The following is a 23,684-nucleotide window of genomic DNA, read 5'->3' on the forward strand; positions in this document are numbered from 1 at the left end:
GGGTGTCGCTGTTGTGGTGGCTGCAGAGTGCTCATCTTCTAGGGGGCCGCAGATTCGGCATACAGGACTGGGTCCTGGTGATCACGGATGCCAGCCTTTGAGGCTGGGGGGCAGTGACACAGGGAAGAAACTTCCAAGGCTATGGAAAAGTCAGGAGACTTCCCTACACATAAATATTCTGGAACTAAGGGCCATTTACAATGCCCTAAGTCAGGCTAGACCCCTGCTTCAACACCGGCCGGTGCTGATCCAGTCAGACAACATCACGGCGGTCGCTCATGTAAACAGACAGGGCGGCACAAGAAGCAGGATGGTGATGGCAGAAGCCACAAGGATTCTCCGATGGGTGGAAAATCATGTGTTAGCACTGTCAGCAGTGTTCATTCCGGGAGTGGACAACTGGGAAGCAGACTTCCTCAGCAGGCACGACCTCCACCCGGGAGAGTGGGGACTTCATCCAGAAGTCTTCCAACTGATTGTAAACTGTTGGGAAAAGCCACAGGTGGACATGATGGCGTCCCGCTTAAACAAAACAGAGGACCCATGGCCTCTGCCACTCAGACAGGACCTGCTGCTGCAGGGGCCCTGTCTGTTCCAAGACTTACCGCGGCTGCGTTTAACGGCATGGCAGTTGAACACCGGATCCTAAAAGAAAAGGGTATTCCGGAGGAAGTCATTCCTACGCTCTTTAAAGCTAGAAAAGATGTATCCGTACAACATTATCACCGCATATGGCGAAAATATGTTGCGTGGTGTGAGGCCAGGAAGGCCCCAACGGAGGAATTCCAGCTAGGTCGATTTCTGCACTTCCTACAGTCAGGGGTGACTATGGGCCTAAAACTGGGTTCCATTAAGGTCCAGATTTCGGCTCTGTCGATTTTCTTCCAAAAAGAACTGGCTTCACTGCCTGAAGTTCAGACATTTGTCAAGGGAGTGCTGCATATTCAGCCTCCTTTTGTGCCTCCAGTGGGACCTCAACGTGGTGTTGGGTTTCCTAAAGTCACATTGGTTTGAGCCACTCAAAACCGTGGATTTAAAATATCTCACGTGGAAAGTGGTCATGCTTTTGGCCTTGGCTTCGGCAAGGCGTGTGTCAGAATTGGCGGCTTTGTCATGAAAAAGCCCCTATTTGATTTTCCATATGGATAGGGCAGAATTGAGGACTCGTCCCCAGTTTCTTCCTAAGGTGGTATCAGCTTTTCACTTGAACCAACCTATCGTGGTGCCTGCGGCTACTAGGGACTTGGAGGACTCCAAGTTACTGGACGTAGTCAGGGCCTTGAAAATGTATGTTTCCAGGACGGCTGGAGTCAGGAAGACTGACTCGCTATTTATCCTGTATGCCCCAAACAAGATGGGTGCTCCTGCTTCAAAGCAGACTATTGCTCGCTGGATTTGTAGCACAATTCAGCTTGCGCATTCGATGGCTGGCCTGCCGCAGCCTAAATCTGTAAAAGCCCATTCCACGAGGAAAGTGGGCTCTTCTTGGGCGGCTGCCCGAGGGGTTTCGGCTTTACAACTTTGCCGAGCTGCTACTTGGTCAGGGGCAAACACGTTTGCAAAATTCTACAAATTTGATACCCTGGCTGAGGAGGACCTTGAGTTCTCTCATTCGGTGCTGCAGAGTCATCCGCACTCTCCCGTCCGTTTGGGAGCTTTGGTATAATCCCCATGGTCCTTACGGAGTCCCCAGCATCCACTAGGACGTCAGAGAAAATAAGATTTTACTCACCGGTAAATCTATTTCTCGTAGTCCGTAGTGGATGCTGGGCGCCCGTCCCAAGTGTGGACTGTCTGCAATACTTGTATATAGTTATTGTTAACTACAAGGGTTATTGTTGAGCCATCCTTTGAGAGGCTCTGTTGTGTTCATACTGTTAACTGGGTATATTATCACGAGTTATACGGTGTGGCTGGTATGAGTCTTACCCGGGATTCAAAATCCTTCCTTATTGTGTCAGCTCTTCCGGGCACAGTATCCTTACTGAAGTCTGGAGGAGGGTCATAGTGGGAGGAGCCAGTGCACACCAGGTAGTCCTAAATCTTTCTTAGCTGTGCCCAGTCTCCTGCGGAGCCGCTATTCCCCATGGTCCTTACGGAGTCCCCAGCATCCACTACGGACTACGAGAAATAGATTTACCGGTGAGTAAAATCTTATTTTTTTGCAGAGATAGCAAGTCAGTGGGGACTTCCACAAATAGACATGATGGCATCACGCCTCAACAAGAAGCTTCGGAGGTATTGTGCCAGGTCAAGGGACCCTCAGGCAGTAGCGGTGGACGCCCTGGTGACACCATGGGTGTTTCAGTCGGTCTGTGTTCCCTCCTCTTCCGTTCATCTCTAAAATACTGAGAATCATAAGACGAAAAAGAGTGCAGACAATACTCATTGTTCCGGATTGGCCTCAAAGGGCCTGGTATTCAGATCTTCAGGAAATGCTCACTGAAGATCCGTGGCCTCTTCCTCTCAGGGAAGACCTATTGCAGCAGGGGCCCTTTGTGTTCCAAGACTTACCGTGGTTACGTTTGACGGCATGGCGGTTGAACACAAAATCCTAGCGGGGAAAGGTGTTCCGGAGGAAGTCATCCCTACTGATTAAGGCTAGGAAGGAGGTGACGGCGAGCGTTATCACCGCATCTGGAGGAAGTATGTATCTTGGTGTGAAGCCAAGAATGCTCCTACTGAAGATTTCCATCTGGGCCGTTTTCTCCACGTTCTACAGACAGGAGTGGATATGGGCCTAAAGTTAGGCTTCATTAAGGTACAGATTTCGGCTCTATCAATTTTCTTTCAGAAGGAATTGGCTTCTCTCCCAGAAGTCCAGACTTTTGTAAAGGGAGTGCTGCACATCCAGCCTCCTTTTGTGCCCCCATTGGCACCATGGGACCTTAACGTGGTGTTAGTTCCTAAAATCTCACTGGTTTGAGCCTCTTCAAACGGTTGAATTAAAATTTCTCACTTGGAAGGTGGTCATGTAGTTGGCCTTGGCATCTGCACGGCGGGTGTCCGAATTGGCGGCTTTGTCTCACAAGGGCTCCTATCTGATTTTCCATGTGGATAGAGCAGAATTAAGGACTCCATTTTTGCCTAAGGTGGTTTCATCGTTTCATATGAACCAACCTATTGTGGTGCCTGTGGCTACGGGGGACTTGGAGGATTCCAAGTCTCTTGATGTAGTCAGGGCCTTAAAAGTTTATGTAGCCAGGACGGCTCGGGTTAGGAAAACAGAGGCACTGTTTGTCCTGTATGCAGCCAACAAGGTTGGCGCCCCTGCTACTAAGCAGACTATTGCCCGCTGGATCTGTAACACGATTCAGCAGGCTCATTCTACGGCTGGATTGCCGGTACCAGATTCGGTAAAGGCCCATTCCACTAGGAAGGTGGGCTCTTCTTGGGCGGCTGCCTGAGGCGTCTCGGCATTACAGCTGTGCCGAGCAGCTACTTGGTCGGGTTCAAACACTTTTTTGCAAAATTCTACAAGTTTGATACCCTGGCTGATGAGGACCTCATGTTTGCTCAATCAGTGCTGCAGAGTCTCCGCACTCTCCCGCCCGGTCTGGAGCTTTGGTATAATCCCCATGGTCCTTAAGGAGTCCCCAGCATCCTCTAGGACATAAGAGAGAATAAGATTTTAAACCTACCGGTAAATCTTTTTCTCCTAGTCCGTAGAGGATGCTGGGCTCCTGTCCCAGTGTGGACTAAATTCTGCAAGACTTGTATATAGTTTTTTCTTACATAAGGGTTATGTTACAGTTTTGATCAGTCTCGGGCTGATGCTGTTTTGTTTCATACTGATAACTGGTTCGTATATTCCATGTTATACGGTGTGGATGGTGTGGGCTGGTATGAATCTTGCCCTTAGATTAACAAAAATCCTTTCCTCGTACTGTCTCCTCTGGGCCCAGTTTCTCTAACTGAGGTCTGGAGGAGGGGCATAGAGGGAGGAGCCAGTGCACACCCATTCTAAAGACTTTAGAGTGCCCATGTCTCCTGCGGAGCCCGTCTATACCCCATGGTACTTACGGAGTCCCCAGCATCCTCTACGGACTAGGAGAAAAAGACTTACCGGTAGGTTTTAAATCTCATTTCTCTAACGTCCTAGTGGATGCTGGGAACTCCGTAAGGACCATGGGGACAGCGGGCTCCGAAGGAGGCTGGGCACTCTAGAAAGATTTAGGACTACCTGGTGTGCACTGGCTCCTCCCACCACGACCCCCCTCCAAGCCTCAGTTAGATTTCGTGCCCGGCCGAGGTTGGATGCACACTAGGGGCTCTCCTGAGCCCTTAGAAAGAAAGTATAGTTTTAGGTTTTTTATTTTCAGTGAGACCTGCTGGCAACAGGCTCACTACAGCGAGGGACTAAGGGGAGAAGAAGCGAACTCGCCTGCTTGCAGCCGGATTGGGCTTCTTAGGCTACTGGACACCATTAGCTCCAGAGGGATCGACCGCAGGCCCAGTCCTTGGTGTTCGGTCCCGGAGCCGCGCCGCCGTCCCCCTTACAGAGCTAGAAGCAAGAAGAGGTCCGGAAAAACGGCGGCAGAAGACATCAGTCTTCACCAAGGTAGCGCACAGCACTGCAGCTGTGCGCCATTGCTCCTCATGCACACTTCACACTCCGGTCACTGAGGGTGCAGGGCGCTTGGGGGGGGGCGCCCTGAGCTGCAATAAAAACACCTTGGCTGGCAAAAATACCACAATATATAGCCCTAGAGGCTATATATGTGGTAAATTCCCCTGCCAGAATCCAGAAAAAAGCGGGAGAATAGGCCGCGGAAAAGGGGCGGAGCTATCTCCCTCAGACATACTGGTGCCATTTCTCCTTCACAGATCCGCTGGAAGGAAGCTCCCTGGCTCTCCCCTGCAGTCTACACTTCAGAACAGGGTAAAAACAGAGAGGGGGGGCACTAAATTTGGGCGCATTACATATATATAATATAAAAAGCAGCTATAGGGGACATAACTCAGTTAGTCCCTGCATTATATAGCGCTCTGGTGTGTGCTGGCATACTCTCACTCTGTCCCCCCAAAGGGCTTTTGTGGGTCCTGTCCTCATTCGGAGCATTCCTTGTGTGTGTGCGGTGTGTCGGTACGGCTGTGTCGACATGTTTGATGAGGATAATGATGTGGAGGCGGAGCAGATGCCTTTAGAAGGGATGTCACCCCCTGCGGGGCAGACACCTGAGTGGATGAGCTTATGGAAAGTAATGAGTGCACGTATAGACTCCCTATATAAGAAAATCGACGACATGCCAAATGTGGGACAGCCGTCTTCTCAGCTCGTGCCTGCCCAGGCGTCGCATGGGTCGTCAGGGGCTTTAAAACGCCCGCTACCACAAGCAGACCCAGATGTCGACACTGATACTGACGCCAGTGTCGACGACGATGAGTCTAACCTGATGCCCACTAAGGCCATTCACTGTATGATTGAGGCAATGAAAGAGGTGTTAAACATTTCTGATATAACTACTGGTACCACTAAAAAGGGTATTATGTTTGGAGAGAAAAAACTACCCGTAGTTTCTCTATCGTCCTAGTGGATGCTGGGGTTCCTGAAAGGACCATGGGGAATAGCGGCTCCGCAGGAGACAGGGCACAAAAAGTAAAGCTTTTCCAGATCAGGTGGTGTGCACTGGCTCCTCCCCCTATGACCCTCCTCCAGACTCCAGTTAGATTTTTGTGCCCGGCCGAGAAGGGTGCAATTCTAGGTGGCTCTCCTAAAGAGCTGCTTAGAAAAAGTTTAGCTTAGGTTTTTTATTTTACAGTGAGTCCTGCTGGCAACAGGATCACTGCAACGAGGGACTGAGGGGAGAAGAAGTGAACTCACCTGCGTGCAGGATGGATTGGCTTCTTGGCTACTGGACATCAGCTCCAGAGGGACGATCACAGGTACAGCCTGGATGGTCACCGGAGCCGCGCCGCCGGCCCCCTTGCAGATGCTGAAGTCAGAAGAGGTCCAGAATCGGCGGCTGAAGACTCCTGCAGTCTTCTAAAGGTAGCGCACAGCACTGCAGCTGTGCGCCATTTTCCTCTCAGCACACTTCACACGCAGTCACTGAGGGTGCAGGGCGCTGGGGGGGGGGCGCCCTGGGAGGCAAATGTAACCTATATAAAGGCTAAAAATACCTCGCATATAGCCCCCAGAGGCTATATGGAGATATTTAACCCCTGCCTGGATTCACTAAATAGCGGGAGACGAGCCCGCCGGAAAAGGGGCGGGGCCTATCTCCTCAGCACACGGCGCCATTTCCTCTCACAGCTCCGCTGGTCAGGACGGCTCCCAGGTCTCTCCCCTGCACTGCACTGCACTACAGAAACAGGGTAAAACAGAGAGGGGGGGCAAATTTATGGCGATATTTTGATATATATAAAGCAGCTATAAGGGAGCACTTATTATAAGGCTATCCCTGTTATATATAGCGCTTTTGGTGTGTGCTGGCAAACTCTCCCTCTGTCTCCCCAAAGGGCTAGTGGGTCCTGTCTTCGTTAGGAGCATTCCCTGTGTGTCTGCTGTGTGTCGGTACGTGTGTGTCGACATGTATGAGGACGATATTGGTGTGGAGGCGGAGCAATTGCCAAATATGAGGATGTCACCCCCTAGGGAGTCGACACCAGAATGGATGCCTTTATTTATGGAACTACGGGATAGTGTCAACACGCTAAAGCAGTCGTTTGACGACATGAGACGGCCGGACAATCAATTAGTGCCTGTCCAGGCGACTCAAACACCGTCAGGGGCTGTGAAACGCCCTTTGCCTCAGTCGGTCGACACAGACCCAGACGCAGGCACTGACTCCAGTGGTGACGGTGACGAATCAACCGTATTTTCCAGTAGGGCCACACGTTATATGATTTTGGCAATGAAGGAGGCGTTACATTTAGCTGATACTACAGGTACCACTAAACAGGGTATTATGTGGGGTGTGAAAAAACTACCTATAGTTTTTCCTGAATCAGAAGAATTAAATGACGTGTGTAATGAAGCGTGGGTTGCCCCTGATAAAAAGCTGATAATTTCAAAGAAATTATTGGCATTATACCCTTTCCCGCCAGAGGTTAGGGAGCGCTGGGAAACACCTCCTAGGGTGGACAAGGCGCTAACACGCTTATCTAAACAAGTGGCGTTACCCTCTCCTGAGACGGCCGCACTTAAAGATCCATCAGATAGGAGGATGGAAAATATCCAAAAAAGTATATACACACATGCAGGTGTTATACTACGACCAGCTATAGCGACTGCCTGGATGTGCAGTGCTGGGGTAGTTTGGTCAGAGTCCCTGATTGAAAATATTGATACCCTGGACAGGGACAATATTTTACTGTCGTTAGAACAAATAAAGGATGCATTTCTTTATATGCGTGATGCACAGAGGGATATCTGCACACTGGCATCACGGGTAAGTGCTATGTCCATTTCGGCCAGAAGAGCTTTATGGACGCGACAGTGGACAGGCGATGCGGATTCAAAACGACATATGGAAGTTTTGCCGTATAAAGGGGAGGAGTTATTTGGAGTCGGTCTATCAGATTTGGTGGCCACGGCTACAGCCGGGAAATCCACCTTTCTACCTCAAGTCACTCCCCAACAGAAAAAGGCACCGACTTTTCAACCGCAGCCCTTTCGTTCCTTTAAAAATAAGAGAGCAAAGGGCTATTCATATCTGCCACGAGGCAGAGGTCGAGGGAAGAGACAGCAACAGGCAGCTCCTTCCCAGGAACAGAAGCCTTCCCCGGCTTCTACAAAAGCCTCAGCATGACGCTGGGGCTTCTCAAGCGGACTCGGGGACGGTGGGTGGTCGTCTCAAAAATTACAGCGCGCAGTGGGCTCACTCGCAGGTAGATCCCTGGATCCTGCAGATAATATCTCAGGGGTACAGGTTGGAATTAGAGACAGATCCACCTCGCCGTTTCCTGAAGTCTGCTTTACCAACGTCCCCCTCCGAAAGGGAGACGGTTTTGGAAGCCATTCACAAGCTGTACTCTCAGCAGGTGATAGTCAAGGTACCTCTTCTACAACAAGGGAAGGGGTATTATTCCACTCTTTCTCTATCGTCCTAGTGGATGCTGGGGTTCCTGAAAGGACCATGGGGAATAGCGGCTCCGCAGGAGACAGGGCACAAAAAGTAAAGCTTTTTCAGATCAGGTGGTGTGCACTGGCTCCTCCCCCTATGACCCTCCTCCAGACTCCAGTTAGATTTTTGTGCCCGGCCGAGAAGGGTGCAATCTAGGTGGCTCTCCTAAAGAGCTGCTTAGAAAAAGTTTAGCTAGGTTTTTTATTTTACAGTGATTCCTGCTGGCAACAGGATCACTGCAGCGAGGGACTGAGGGGAGAAGGAGTCAACTCACCTGCGTGCAGGATGGATTGGCTTCTTGGCTACTGGACATCAAGCTCCAGAGGGACGATCACAGGTACAGCCTGGATGGTCACCGGAGCCGCGCCGCCGGCCCCCTTGCAGATGCTGAAGTCAGAAGAGGTCCAGAATCGGCGGCTGAAGAAGTCTTCTAAAGGTAGCGCACAGCACTGCAGCTGTGCGCCATTTTCCTCTCAGCACACTTCACACGGCAGTCACTGAGGGTGCAGGGCGCTGGGAGGGGGGCGCCCTGGGAGGCAAATGAATACCTATAAAGGCTAAAAATACCTCACATATAGCCCCTAGAGGCTATATGGAGATATTTAACCCCTGCCTGATTTTTCTAAATAGCGGGAGACGAGCCCGCCAGAAAAGGGGCGGGGCCTATCTCCTCAGCACACGGCGCCATTTCCTCTCACAGCTCCGCTGGTCAGGACGGCTCCCAAGTCTCTCCCTTGCACTGCACTACAGAAACAGGGTAAAACAGAGGGGGGGGGGCAAATTTATGGCGATATTTTGATATAACAAAGCAGCTATAAGGGAGCACTTATTATAAGGCTATCCCTGATATATATATATAGCGCTTTTGGTGTGTGCTGGCAAACTCTCTCCCTCTGTCTCCCCAAAGGGCTAGTGGGTCCTGTCTTCGTTAGGAGCATTCCCTGTGTGTCTGCTGTGTGTCGGTACGTGTGTGTCGACATGTATGAGGACGATATTGGTGTGGAGGCGGAGCAATTGCCAAATATGAGGATGTCACCCCCTAGGGAGTCGACACCAGAATGGATGCCTTTATTTATGGAACTACGGGATAGTGTCAACACGCTAAAGCAGTCGTTTGACGACATGAGGCGGCCGGACAATCAATTAGTGCCTGTCCAGGCGACTCAAACACCGTCAGGGGCTGTGAAACGCCCTTTGCCTCAGTCGGTCGACACAGACCCAGACGCAGGCACTGACTCCAGTGGTGACGGTGACGATTCAACCGTATTTTCCAGTAGGGCCACACGTTATATGATTTTGGCAATGAAGGAGGCGTTACATTTAGCTGATACTACAGGTACCACTAAACAGGGTATTATGTGGGGTGTGAAAAAACTACCTATAGTTTTTCCTGAATCAGAAGAATTAAATGACGTGTGTAATGAAGCGTGGGTTGCCCCTGATAAAAAGCTGATAATTTCAAAGAAATTATTGGCATTATACCCTTTCCCGCCAGAGGTTAGGGAGCGCTGGGAAACACCTCCTAGGGTGGACAAGGCGCTAACACGCTTATCTAAACAAGTGGCGTTACCCTCTCCTGAGACGGCCGCACTTAAAGATCCATCAGATAGGAGGATGGAAAATATCCAAAAAAGTATATACACACATGCAGGTGTTATACTACGACCAGCTGTAGCGACTGCCTGGATGGGCAGTGCTGGGGTAGTTTGGTCAGAGTTCCTGATTGAAAATATTGATACCCTGGACAGGGACAATATTTTACTGTCGTTAGAACAAATAAAGGATGCATTTCTTTATATGCGTGATGCACAGAGGGATATCTGCACACTGGCATCACGGGTAAGTGCTATGTCCATTTCGGCCAGAAGAGCTTTATGGACGCGACAGTGGACAGGCGATGCGGATTCAAAACGGCATATGGAAGTTTTGCCGTATAAAGGGGAGGAGTTATTTGGAGTCGGTCTATCAGATTTGGTGGCCACGGCTACAGCCGGGAAATCCACCTTTCTACCTCAAGTCACTCCCCAACAGAAAAAGGCACCGACTTTTCAACCGCAGCCCTTTCGTTCCTTTAAAAATAAGAGAGCAAAGGGCTATTCATATCTGCCACGAGGCAGAGGTCGAGGGAAGAGACAGCAACACGCAGCTCCTTCCCAGGAACAGAAGCCCTCCCCGGCTTCTACAAAAGCCTCAGCATGACGCTGGGGCTTCTCAAGCGGACTCGGGGACGGTGGGCGGTCGTCTCAAAAATTACAGCGCGCAGTGGGCTCACTCGCAGGTAGATCCCTGGATCCTGCAGATAATATCTCAAGGGTACAGGTTGGAATTAGAGACAGATCCACCTCGCCGTTTCCTGAAGTCTGCTTTACCAACGTCCCCCTCCGAAAGGGAGACGGTTTTGGAAGCCATTCACAAGCTGTACTCTCAGCAGGTGATAGTCAAGGTACCTCTTCTACAACAAGGGAAGGGGTATTATTCCACTTTTTGTGGTACCGAAGCCGGATGGCTCGGTAAGGCCTATTCTAAATCTGAAGTCCTTGAACCTGTACATAAAGAAGTTCAAGTTCAAGATGGAGTCACTCAGAGCAGTGATAGCGAACCTGGAAGAGGGGGACTTTATGGTATCCTTGGACATCAAGGATGCGTATCTCCACGTTCCAATTTACCCCTCACACCAGGGGTACCTCAGGTTCGTTGTACAAAACTGTCACTATCCGTTTCAGACGCTGCCGTTCGGATTGTCCACGGCACCTCGGGTCTTTACAAAGGTAATGGCCGAGATGATTCTTCTTCGAAGAAAAGGCATATTAATTATCCCATACTTGGACGATCTCCTAATAATGTGCAAGGTCCAGAGAACAGCTAGAGATGGGATTAGCACTGTCGCAAGAAGTGCTAAAACAGCACGGGTGGATTCTGAATATTCCAAAATCCCAGTTAATGCCGACAACTCGTCTGCTGTTCCTAGGGATGATTCTGGACACGGTTCAGAAAAAGGTTTTTCTCCCGGAGGAAAAAGCCAAGGAGTTATCCGACCTTGTCAGGAACCTCCTAAAACCAGGAAAGGTGTCTGTACATCAATGCACAAGAGTCCTGGGAAAAATGGTGGCTTCTTACGAAGCAATTCCATTCGGCAGATTCCACGCAAGAATTTTCCAAAGGGATCTGTTGGACAAATGGTCAGGGTCGCATCTTCAGATGCACCTGCGGATAACCCTGTCTCCAAGGACAAGGGTGTCTCTTCTGTGGTGGTTGCAGAGTGCTCATCTATTGGAGGGCCGCAGATTCGGCATACAGGATTGGATCCTGGTGACCACGGACGCCAGCCTGAGAGGCTGGGGAGCAGTCACACAAGGAAGAAACTTCCAGGGAGTATGGACGAGCCTGGAAACGTCTCTTCACATAAACATTCTGGAACTAAGAGCAATATACAATGCTCTAAGCCAGGCAGAACCTCTGCTTCAGGGAAAACCGGTGTTGATCCAGTCGGACAACATCACGGCAGTCGCCCATGTGAACAGACAGGGCGGCACAAGAAGCAGGAGTGCAATGGCAGAAGCTGCAAGGATTCTTCGCTGGGCAGAGAATCATGTGATAGCACTGTCAGCAGTGTTCATCCCGGGAGTGGACAACTGGGAAGCAGACTTCCTCAGCAGACACGATCTTCACCCGGGAGAGTGGGGACTTCATCCAGAAGTCTTCCACTTGCTGGTAACCCGTTGGGAAAGACCAATGGTGGACATGATGGCGTCTCGCCTCAACAAAAAACTGGACAGGTATTGCGCCAGGTCAAGAGATCCGCAGGCAATAGCTGTGGACGCGCTGGTAATGCCTTGGGTGTACCAGTCGGTGTATGTGTTTCCTCCTCTGCCTCTCATACCAAAAGTATTGAGAATTATACGGCAAAGAGGCGTAAGGACGATACTAGTGGTTCCGGATTGGCCAAGAAGGACTTGGTACCCGGAACTTCAAGAGATGATCACGGAAGATCCGTGGCCTCTACCTCTAAGGAGGGACTTGCTTCAGCAGGGTCCCTGTCTGTTTCAAGACTTACCGCGGCTGCGTTTGACGGCATGGCGGTTGAACGCCGGATCCTAAAGGAAAAAGGCATGCCGGGAGAAGTCATTCCTACTTTGATTAAAGCAAGGAAGGAAGTAACCGTGCAACATTATCACCGAATTTGGCGAAAATATGTTGCGTGGTGCGAAGATCGGAGTGCTCCGACGGAGGAATTTCAACTGGGTCGATTCCTACATTTCCTGCAATCAGGATTGTCTATGGGTCTCAAATTGGGATCTATTAAGGTTCAAATTTCGGCCCTGTCGATTTTCTTTCAAAAAGAATTGGCTTCAGTCCCTGAAGTCCAGACCTTTGTTAAGGGAGTGCTACATATACAGCCTCCTGTGGTGCCTCCAGTGGCACCGTGGGATCTCAATGTGGTTTTGGACTTTCTAAAATCTCATTGGTTTGAACCACTAAAGAAGGTGGATTTGAAATATCTCACATGGAAAGTGACCATGCTTTTAGCCCTGGCTTCGGCCAGGAGAGTGTCAGAACTGGCAGCTTTATCTTACAAAAGCCCATATCTGATTTTCCATTCGGACAGGGCAGAACTGCGGACTCGTCCGCATTTTCTCCCTAAGGTGGTGTCAGCATTTCATCTGAACCAGCCTATTGTAGTGCCTGCGGCTACAAGTGACTTGGAGGACTCCAAGTTACTGGACGTTGTCAGAGCATTAAAAATATATATTGCAAGGACAGCTGGAGTCAGAAAATCTGACTCGTTGTTTATATTGTATGCACCCAACAAGATGGGTGCTCCTGCGTCTAAGCAGACGATTGCTCGTTGGATCTGTAGCACAATCCAACTTGCACATTCTGTGGCAGGCCTGCCACAGCCTAAATCTGTAAAGGCCCACTCCACAAGGAAGGTGGGCTCATCTTGGGCGGCTGCCCGAGGGGTCTCGGCATTACAACTTTGCCGAGCAGCTACGTGGTCAGGGGAGAACACGTTTGTAAAATTTTACAAATTTGATACTCTGGCTAAGGAGGACCTGGAGTTCTCTCATTCGGTGCTGCAGAGTCATCCGCACTCTCCCGCCCGTTTGGGAGCTTTGGTATAATCCCCATGGTCCTTTCAGGAACCCCAGCATCCACTAGGACGATAGAGAAAATAAGATTTTACTTACCGATAAATCTATTTCTCGGAGTCCGTAGTGGATGCTGGGCGCCCATCCCAAGTGCGGATTATCTGCAATAATTGTACATAGTTATTGTTAACTAATTCGGGTTATTGTTGAAGGAAGCCATCTTTCAGAGGCTCCGCTGTTATCATACTGTTAACTGGGTTTAGATCACAAGTTGTACGGTGTGATTGGTGTGGCTGGTATGAGTCTTACCCGGGATTCAAAATCCTCCCTTATTGTGTACGCTCGTCCGGGCACAGTACCTAACTGGAGTCTGGAGGAGGGTCATAGGGGGAGGAGCCAGTGCACACCACCTGATCTGGAAAAGCTTTACTTTTTGTGCCCTGTCTCCTGCGGAGCCGCTATTCCCCATGGTCCTTTCAGGAACCCCAGCATCCACTACGGACTCCGAGAAATAGATTTATCGGTAAGTAAAATCTTATTTTTTCCCCCATCAGATGAATTAAATGAAGTGTGTGAAGAAGCGTGGGCTTTCCCTGATAAAAAATTGGTAATTCCTAAGAAGGTACTAATGGCGTTCCCTTTCCCGCCAGAGGATAGGTCACGTTGGGAAACACCCCCTAGAGTGGATAAAGCGCTCACACGTTTGTCTAAAAAAGTGGCACTACCGTCTCAGGATACGGCCGCCCTCAAGGAACCTGCTGATAGAAAGCAGGAGGCGATACTGAAGTCTGTATATACACACACAGGCATTATACTTAGGCCAGCTATTGCGTCAGCTTGGATGTGCAGTGCTGCTGCTGCTTGGTCAGATAAACTGTCAGAAAATATTGAAACATTAGACAGACACGATCCTGTGTAGACCATATAAAAGATTGTCTTATATATGAGAGATGCACAGAGGGAAATCTGCCGACTGGCATCTAAAGTAAGTGCATTGTCCATTTCTGCTAGGAGAGGCTTATGGACTCGCCAGTGGACAGGAGATGCAGATTCTAAAAAGCACATGGAAGTGTTGCCTTATAAGGGTGAGGAATTATTTGGGGTTTGTCTCTCGGACCTAGTTTCCACAGCAACGTCTGGGAAGTCAGCATTTTTACCCCATGTCCCCTTACAGCCTAAGAAGGCGCCGTTTTATCAGGTTCAGTCCTTTCGGACCCAGAAAAACAGGCGTGGAAAAGGCGGGTCTTTTCTGTCTAGAGGCAGAGGTAGGGGAAAGGCTGCAACAAACAGCAGGTTCCCAGGAGCAAAAGTCCTCCCCCGCTTCTTCTTCCAAGTCCGCCGCATGACGGTGGGGCTCCACAGGCGGAGCCAGGTACGGTGGGGGGTCGCCTCAAAAATTTCAGCGATCAGTGGGTTCGCTCACAGGTGGATCCCTGGATCCTGCAAATAGTATCTCAGGGGTACAAGCTGGAATTCGAGGCGTCCCCACCCCACCGGTTCCTAAAATCTGCCTTGCCAATTGCTCCCTCAGACAGGGAGGTGGTGCTAACGGCAATTCACAAGCTGTATTCTCAGCAGGTGATGATCAAGGTACCCCTACTTCAACAAGGCCGGGGTTAATATTCCACACTATTTGTAGTACCGAAACCGGACGGTTCGGTGAGACCCATTCTAAATTTGAAATCCTTGAACACATACATAAAGAAATTCAAGTTCAAGATGGAATCGCTCAGGGCGGTTATTGCAAGCCTGGACGAGGGGGATTACATGGTATCCCTGGACATCAAGGATGCTTACTTGCATGTCCCCATTTACCATCCTCACCAGGAGTACCTCAGATTTGTGGTACAGGATTGCCATTACCAATTCCAGACGCTGCCGTTTGGACTGTCCACGGCACCGAGGGTATTTACCAAGGTTATGGCGGAAATGATGATACTCCTTCGAAGAAAGGGAGTTTTAATTATCCCGTACTTGGACGATCTCCTAATAAAAGCGAGGTCCAAGGAACAGTTGTTGGTGGGAGTAGCACTATCTCAGGAGGTGCTGCACCAGCACGGCTGGATTCTGAATATCCCAAAGTCACAGCTGGTTCTGACGACACGGTTACTGTTCCTGGGTATGATTCTGGATACAGTCCAGAAAAAGGTGTTTCTCCCGGAGGAGAAAGCCAGGGAGTTGTCATCTCTAGTCAGAGACCTCCTGAAACCAAAACAGGTATCAGTGCATCACTGCACGCGGGTCCTGGGAAAGATGGTGGCTTCTTACGAAGCAATTCCCTTCGGCAGGTTCCATGCCAGAATCTTTCAGTGGGACCTGTTGGACCAGTGGTCCGGATCGCATCTTCAGATGCATCGCTTGATAACCCTGTTTCCAAGAACCAGGGTGTCGCTACTGTGGTGGCTGCAGAGTGCCCATCTTCTAGAGGGCCGCAGGTTCGGCATACAGGACTGGGTCCTGGTGACCACGGATGCCAGCCTTCGAGGCTGGGGGGCAGTCACACAGGGAAGAAACTTCCAAGGACTATGGTTGAGTCAGGAGACTTCCCTTCACATAAATATTCTGGAATTAAGGGCCATCTACAATGCCCTAAGTCAAGCAAAATCCCTGCTCCTACACCAGCCGGTGCTGATCCAGTCAGACAACATCACGGCAGTCGCCCATGTAAATCGACAGGGCGGCACAAGAAGCAGGATGGCGATGGCGGAAGCCACAAGAATTCTCCGATGGGCGGAGAATCATGTACTAGCACTGTCAGCAGTGTTCATTCCGGGAGTGGACAACTGGGAAGCAGACTTCCTCAGCAGACACGACCTACACCCGGGAGAGTGGGGACTTCATCCAGAAGTCTTCCAGATGCTGGTAAACCGTTGGGAAAAACCACAGGTGGACATGATGGCGTCCCGCCTCAACAAAAAGTAAAAAAGATATTGCGCCAGGTCAAGGCACCCTCAGGCGATAGCTGTGGACGCTCTAGTGACACCGTGGGTGTACCAGTCGGTTTATGTGTTCCCTCCTCTGCCTCTCATACCAAAGGTATTGAGAATTATAAGAAAGCGAGGAGTAAACACCATTCTCGTGGTTCCGGATTGGCCAAGACGAGCGTGGTACCCGGAACTTCAAGAGATGCTCTCAGAGGACCCGTGGCCTCTACCGCTCAGACAGGACCTGCTACAACAGGGGCCCTGTCTGTTCCAAGACTTACCGCGGCTGCGTTTGACGGCATGGCGGTTGAACACCGGATCCTAAAGGAAAAGGGTATTCCGGAAGAAGTCATTCCTACGCTTATTAAGGCCAGGAAAGATGTTACGGCAAAGCATTATCACCACATATGGCGGAAATATGTTGCATGGTGCGAGGCCAAAAAGGCCCCAACAGAGGAATTTCAACTAGGTCGATTTCTGCATTTCCTGCAAGCAGGAGTGAATATGGGCCTAAAACTAGGCTCCATTAAAGTACAGATCTCGGCTCTGTCGATTTTCTTTCAAAAAGAACTAGCTTCAGTACCTGAAGTTCAGACATTTGTGAAAGGAGTGCTGCATATTCAGCCCCCATTTGTGCCTCCTGTGGCACCTTGGAATCTCAACGTGATGTTGAGTTTCTTAAAATCACATTGGTTTGAGCCACTAAAAACCGTGGATCTGAAATATCTCACGTGGAAAGTGGTCATGTTATTGGCCTTGGCTTCAGCCAGGCGAGTGTCAGAATTGGCGGCTTTATCATGTAAAAGCCCTTATCTGATTTTCCATATGGATAGGGCAGAATTGAGGACTCGTCCCCAATTTCTCACTAAGGTGGTGTCAGCGTTTCACCTGAACCAGCCTATTGTGGTGCCTGCGGCTACTAAGGACTTGGAGGACTCCAAGTTGCTAGACGTTGTCAGGGCCCTGAAAATATGTTTCCAGGACGGCTGGAGTCAGAAAATCTGACTCGCTGTTTATCCTGTATGCACCCAACAAGCTGGGTGCTCCTGCTTCTAAGCAGTCTATTGCTCGCTGGATTTGTAGTACAATACAGCTTGCACATTCTGTGGCAGGCATGCCACAGCCAAAATCTGTAAAAGCCCATTCCACAAGGAAGGTGGGCTCATCTTGGGCGGCTGCCCGAGGGGTCTCGGCTTTACAACTTTGCCGAGCAGCTACTTGGTCAGGGGCAAACACGTTTGCAAAATTCTGCAAATTTGATACCCTGGCTGAGGAGGACCTGGAGTTCTCTCATTCGGTGCTACAGAGTCATCCGCACTCTCCCGCCCGTTTGGGAGCTTTGGTATAATCCCCATGGTCCTTACGGAGTTCCCAGCATCCACTAGGACGTTAGAGAAAATAAGAATTTACTCACCGGTAATTCTATTTCTCGTAGTCCGTAGTGGATGCTGGGCGCCCATCCCAAGTGCGGATTGTCTGCAATACTTGTAAATAGTTATTGTTAACTAAAGGGTTATTGTTGAGCCATCTGTTGAGAGGCTCAGTTGTTTTCATACTGTCAAACTGGATATAGTATCACGAGTTGTACGGTGTGATTGGTGTGGCTGGTAAGAGTCTTACCCGGGATTCTAAATCCTTCCTTATTAGGTCTGCTCGTCCGGGCACGGTGTCCTAACTGAGGCTTGGAGGGGGGTCGTGGTGGGAGGAGCCAGTGCACACCAGGTAGTCCTAAATCTTTCTAGAGTGCCCAGCCTCCTTCGGAGCCCGCTGTCCCCATAGTCCTTACGGAGTTCCCAGCATCCACTACGGACTACGAGAAATAGAATTACCGGTGAGTAAATTCTTATTTTTTATTATTTTTGGATAATTATAAAGTTTAACCCAGTGGTCTTACTACACTAATTGGTATTTACTTTAACTTTTATAAGGAGAATTTTTATCCAATATGTATGTATGTATGTTCTATCGACAGTACTTACCTCAAAGAACGTGCTGGTGGAATACACCCCTCTGGCTTCACAAGTATCTCAGGAAAAGAAACTATTTGATTAGCACCTTATGACTCCTCCCTATATCTTTCTGCTTCCAAGTTTGTCCAGCTCTCCACATGCACATTAGAGCAGCCAGTGCCATTTGTCTTTGTGAGCAGCTGCTACATACCACCAAAGGGCCATATACACGTGAGAGATGTGTGCTGAGCGAACCGCTCGGCACACCTCTCCCGCCACTCAGCATAGTGCGATGTGGGGGAGGACCGGGAGCCGCTCATTTCACCCAGCGGGTGAAATGAGCGACGTGCTAGATTGGCCTGCATGCAGGCTCAATCTAGCACCGGCGATAGCGATGTGCGGGGCCGCGCATCGCTATCGCTGTGGGGGTACACACGAGTGATCTGTTCTTAAAATCTAAGCAATCTAGTCAGATTGCTTAGGTTTTAAGTATAGATCTCTCCATGAGTACCCCCCCTTAACCTCCTAAAAGATAACTCCATGCAGATCTGCAGAGAGAAACCAGCTGTTATAGCACTGTACGTGGAGTAGGGGACTTGATGGTGCAAAGTCCCACATCACCAGATTTTTTGTTCCCACTTGACAGAAATCTGTGTGTTCCAGCTTAACACTGAGAGGGTGATTCAATTGTTTTACCCTGCAGCTACCACTAGGTGGCACAAAACTGTTCAATTGCTGCTCCATTTAGATGCCCATTTGGCGTGGAGGTGACATTTCTTCTCGCAGCCTCCTGAGGTGCAAGACAAAACGTGTGCTAAGTGGGGTACTTTGGGCATTGAAATGGCCTGTTTTGGGCGTTCAAACTCCCATTTTACGCAACCAAACCCTATCACTTTGGGCGCGTTATGCAAATGACCCCCTGAGAGAGCTGCAGAAGACTAATGGAAGGAAGAGGTATCTGAGCCCAGCCCCCATCTCTCCCTTGGGAGTGATGAAGGAAATCTCCAACCCTCAAGGTAGGGATGGCTGAAACATGTTGCACTGTTGGCTGAGTGACTGTTGCATGAACGGTATCTTATAACAAATGAAACTTCTTGGTCTGTAGTTGTGCAGAATTATATTGGTGTAATCGGTTGCTTTGTTTTGGACTTGGCAAAATATTCGCCAGCCAATTACAATGTATCATAACTCAGCTCTTAGAAAATGTGGCAGTTGGTGAACTCCTACGGTGCTTATGTTGGGTGACCTGCTGGGTGGTCTGGAAACTGGGTTATGTGCAGCCACCCACTAAGCAGGGATACTACAGGCTGTTAACCTCTATGGGGGTGACGAGGGGTAAAATTTTGCCAAGCTAAAACCGGGCATTTCACCTTGTGCTTGAGTTATTTCTATTTGTCGGTACAGTGTGTAGGAAAATTGATCATAGGACTTGGACACAGTCCTATGATTTGTTGCTAGCCAGCCTTGCCAGAACTCGCATCCTATTGACCTTATTAATGTATGTTGCATCCAGTAGGTGTCAGCGAGAGATGTGCAATGCAGGTTCGCACCTGGTAGGCTAAAAATAACATGCAAAATCCACAGCACAAAGATACTGGAGTATGAACCATTAGTGAGCACTGTATAGAGGAAATGTATGTGTCCCAATAAAGTTTTTCCTAGCACAGATACCTGGTTACAGCCCCGCTGAACATTTAAAAATGTCTTTAGAAGTAATGTATGTGGTACTTTTAATTTGAATCTCTATTAAACTGTGTCTCTATCATACATGTTTTCCAGGCCAAGAGACGGTTGGAACTTGGAGATGGAAGTCAACAGTATCTCTCCGAAGGATTAAAAACACCAAAAGGCAAAGGAAGAGCAGCTGCACTCTGTCCAGACAGCCCAAAAAGTGAGTATTAGCGGACAGCCTGTTTCTAGCTTTTATTACTTGATGGATGTCTCCCCAAACCCCTATTTGTTGGCATCGCTAAATTTGCTGTGAAACAACTTGACAAGTTTGTTTTTTTTGCTTATAAATGGATGATGGTGTTGTGTTGGCAGCCTTGTGAGGTAAAAGGTGTTCTCAATGACTTGTGATCACTGCACAGCTACAGGGGCTTTCTAATATCCTTTTAAAGAGGAGCTTTTTGATGGCTCTTAATTCACTTATCCATAAAAGTAATTTTAGAAGGGCTTTAATAATTTAATTTCTTGTTTAATTGTTAGGGGGCACTTGAGCTGCATAAATGCTATTCAATTGTTTGCTCAACCAGCACTATTCTTGTGTAGAATGCATGGGATTAGCCACATTAAGAAGCCTCTCCTGTCCTAAATGCCCGACACTAGCGAACTGCGCCAAAGCCCCACTTTGCCGTACTGCAGAACTCTGTTCTATTGATGCCATTGTTCTGGGTTTTTTTTTTTCTTCACATAATGCGTAAGCTTGTAGATCTCATCATTTAATGCAGTATCTTGGAAATGTGGTGAATTAGGTATTATGGACTGGGTCAAACACCCCAGGAATTTCACCTTCCCCCTCCCTTGTAGAACAGATTTCTACTGGCTTTGTCGTACAAGTAATGAAAACAGTTTGTTGTGCCCCATTTGTTTTTACTTTGCCCTGTTCTTTCCAATTTTCTCTTACGTCCTAGAGGATGCTGGGTTCCACATTAGTACCATGGGATATAGACGGGTGCACTAGGAGCCACTGGCACTTTAAGAGTGTGAGAGAGTGTGGGCTGGCTTCTCCCTCTATGTCCCTCCTACCAGACTCGGTTTAGAAAAAGTGCCCAGAGGAGCTGGTCACAGCTAGTGGAGCTCCTAGAGCTTCTTTAGTTTTATTGGTTTTTCTAAGTTAGTTAGGCACAGGGAGGCTGCTGGCAACAGCCTCCCTGCTTGGTGGGAATAAGGGGGGGGGGGGCTGGGAGTAGTGTCCACCCTGCAGGGTTCGAGCCACTATCTCCACTGACAGGACACTGAGCTCCTGAGGGTGGTGATCGTTAGCTGCCCAAGGCGACCGCTCACTCCCACAGCATGCCGCCACCCCCTTGCAGAGCCAGAAGATTCAGTGGCGAGTGAGTCACCGCCCCCCCTGGCAAGCAGGGAGCCAGTGTAAAGATAGTGCCAACAGGATGGGAGCGCAATACTATCTGCTCTCCGGAGGCTCAGCGGTACATAATGTGGGGCTGTGAGTGGTGCCCTGAGCCAGCACCTATACCCTACACTGGTCACAAGGCTGTCAGGGACCTCTGTAACGCTGCCAGCAATAATCCTCAGGCCAGTATAAAGAATGTGAAGACCGGGAAGCAGCGCCATGTTCAGGGGGCGGAGCTTCTCAGAGCGGACCCAGCAGCGTTCAACGCCATTTTCCTGCCTGCAGTTCCTACACGGATAGGGAGAGCTAACCCTCCAATCAACTCTGGCTATCCTGTGTGGTACCAATGGGTTGTAGAAAGGGGAGGGGTGGGGGAAGGGGCTTTGTAAATACTGTGTAGTCTATTAAGGTACACAGCGCTGGTATAATTTCTACCTCAGAAAGCGCTGTGTGTGGGTTAGCTCCAATCTGTCTTTCTGTGGCATACTTGGGGGGGGTAAACTGTCTGACATTTCCCTGTGTGTGGGTGTTTAATATATCATATAGCATGTCTAGGGACTCTGTCATATGCTGCAGAAGATGTTTCCTCCATGTACACAGGAATGTAATGCCATGTCTCAGATCCCTATTATTGAGCCTGAGTGGTTAACCTCTATTAAGGGAATGATCTCTACTAGAGTAGCAAATACGGAGACTGAAACTCAGGTGTTAAAGAAATCCATGGCAATTTGGTCAGGTTCTGTTCCTATTCCTGCAAAATCCCCTAGCATGTTCCCACAGAAACGTGCATTTGCCCAAATTATGCAAGATGACATGGATACAGACTCTGATGCTGCAGACGGTAATGGGGATGTGCTGAGGGGGGCGGCATCCCTTGCAAAGGGGGTGCAGCTCATGATTGAGGCCATTAGAGATGTATTAAACATTACTGACACGCCACCTGAGCAGGTTGAGGAGGCTTACTTCACTGACCATAAGAGAGCCTCGCTAACCTTCCCTGCGTCTAAAGAATGAAACGCTATACAGGTTGAGTCTCCCTTATCCAAAATGCTTGGGACCAGAGGTATTTTGGATATCGGATTTTTCCGTATTTTGGAATAATTGCATACCATAATGAGATCATGGTGATGGGACCCAAGTCTAAGCACAGAATGCATTTATGTTACATATACACCTTATACACACAGCCTGAAGGTCATTTTAGCCAATATTTTTTATAACTTTGTGCATTAAACAAAGTGTGTCTACATTCACACAATTCATTTGTTTCATATACACCTTATACACACAGCCTGAAGGTCATTTAATACAATATTTTTAATAACTTTGTGCATTAAACAAAGTTTGTGTACATTGAGCCATCAGAAAACAAAGGTTTCACTATCTCACTCTCACTCAAAAGTCAGTATTTCGGAATATTCCGTATTTCGGAATATTTGGATATGGGATACTCAACCTGTATTTGAAAAATCCTGGGAAAACCCGGAGAAAAAATTCCAGATCCCAAAAAGGATTCTGGTTGCTTTTCCCATCCCTGAGGATAGGAAAAAATTGGAAAACCCACCCATAGTTGACGCATCTGTTTCCAGACTGTGTAAAAAGGTGGTTTTAACTGTCCCTGGATCTACTGCGTTAAAAGAACCGGCTGATCGTAAGATTGACACTACGCTCAAATCCATATACACTGCTTCAGGAGTGGTGTTAAGGCCCCCTATTGCCTGTGCATGGATTTCTAAAGCCATAGTAAAGTGGTCAGGCACATTATTAGAGGATTTGGATACAATGGATAGAAGTGACATTGATTTGTTTCTACGTAACATACAGGATTCTGCGGGGTTCATGGTGGAATCCATGAAAGACCTGGGTACGCTGACTGTGTGGATATATTCCATGTCTGTATCAGCACACAGGGGACTCTGGCTACGCCAATGGTCTGTAGACGCGGAATCTAGAAGAAGTGTGGAGAACCTACCCTACACAGGTCAGGCTCTATTTGGGGGAAGCATTGGATGCGTGGATTTCCACGGCAACCGTGGGTAAGTCACCTTTCCTTCCCTCTGCTACGCCTCCTACGCAGAAACCATTTTCTTCAGCTGCATCGCAGTCCTTTCGGACTGCTAGGGGAAAAGTCCAAGCCTCCTACCACCTTCTTTAGAGGTGGTCGTGCAATATCCAAAAAGTCTGCTTCCGCAGGCTCCCAGGACCAGAAACCTGCTTCTGGTTCCTCAAAATCCTCAGCATGACTGTGGACCGCACAGCCTGGAGGACGGGTTGGTGGGTGCGAGACTCAGACGTTTCAGCCACGTCTGGGTGTCGTCCGGCCTGGATCCCTGGGCACAGGATGTGTCCCAGGGGGTACAGACTGGAGTTTCAAGAACTCCCGCCTCACTGATTCTTAAAATCAGGCTTGCCAGTTTTGCTGACACAGGGCTATCCTACAGGAAACCATCCTAAAATTGGAAAAGTCACAGGTCATTATTCCGGTTCCACCTCCTATGCAAAACAAGGGTTATTATACAAACCTTTTCGTGGTTTTAAATCCAGATGGTTCAGTCATACCAGTTTTGAACTTTAAA

The 23,684-nt window shown here is 49.0% G+C and overlaps 1 protein-coding gene across 1 annotated transcript in view; it reads left to right on the forward strand.

Annotated features, from left to right (window-relative positions):
* E2F3 (E2F transcription factor 3) overlaps positions 1–23,684 on the forward strand; it is a 100,047-nt gene that overhangs the window by 21,904 nt on the left and 54,459 nt on the right. The window contains exon 2 of the mRNA XM_063923242.1: positions 19,812–19,923. Within this exon, the coding sequence (XP_063779312.1) occupies positions 19,812–19,923 (112 nt within the window). The remainder of the gene's footprint in view (positions 1–19,811; positions 19,924–23,684) is intronic.

The sequence above is a fragment of the Pseudophryne corroboree genome, chromosome 5 (genome assembly GCF_028390025.1).
Source record: "Pseudophryne corroboree isolate aPseCor3 chromosome 5, aPseCor3.hap2, whole genome shotgun sequence".
NCBI lineage: Eukaryota > Metazoa > Chordata > Amphibia > Anura > Myobatrachidae > Pseudophryne > Pseudophryne corroboree.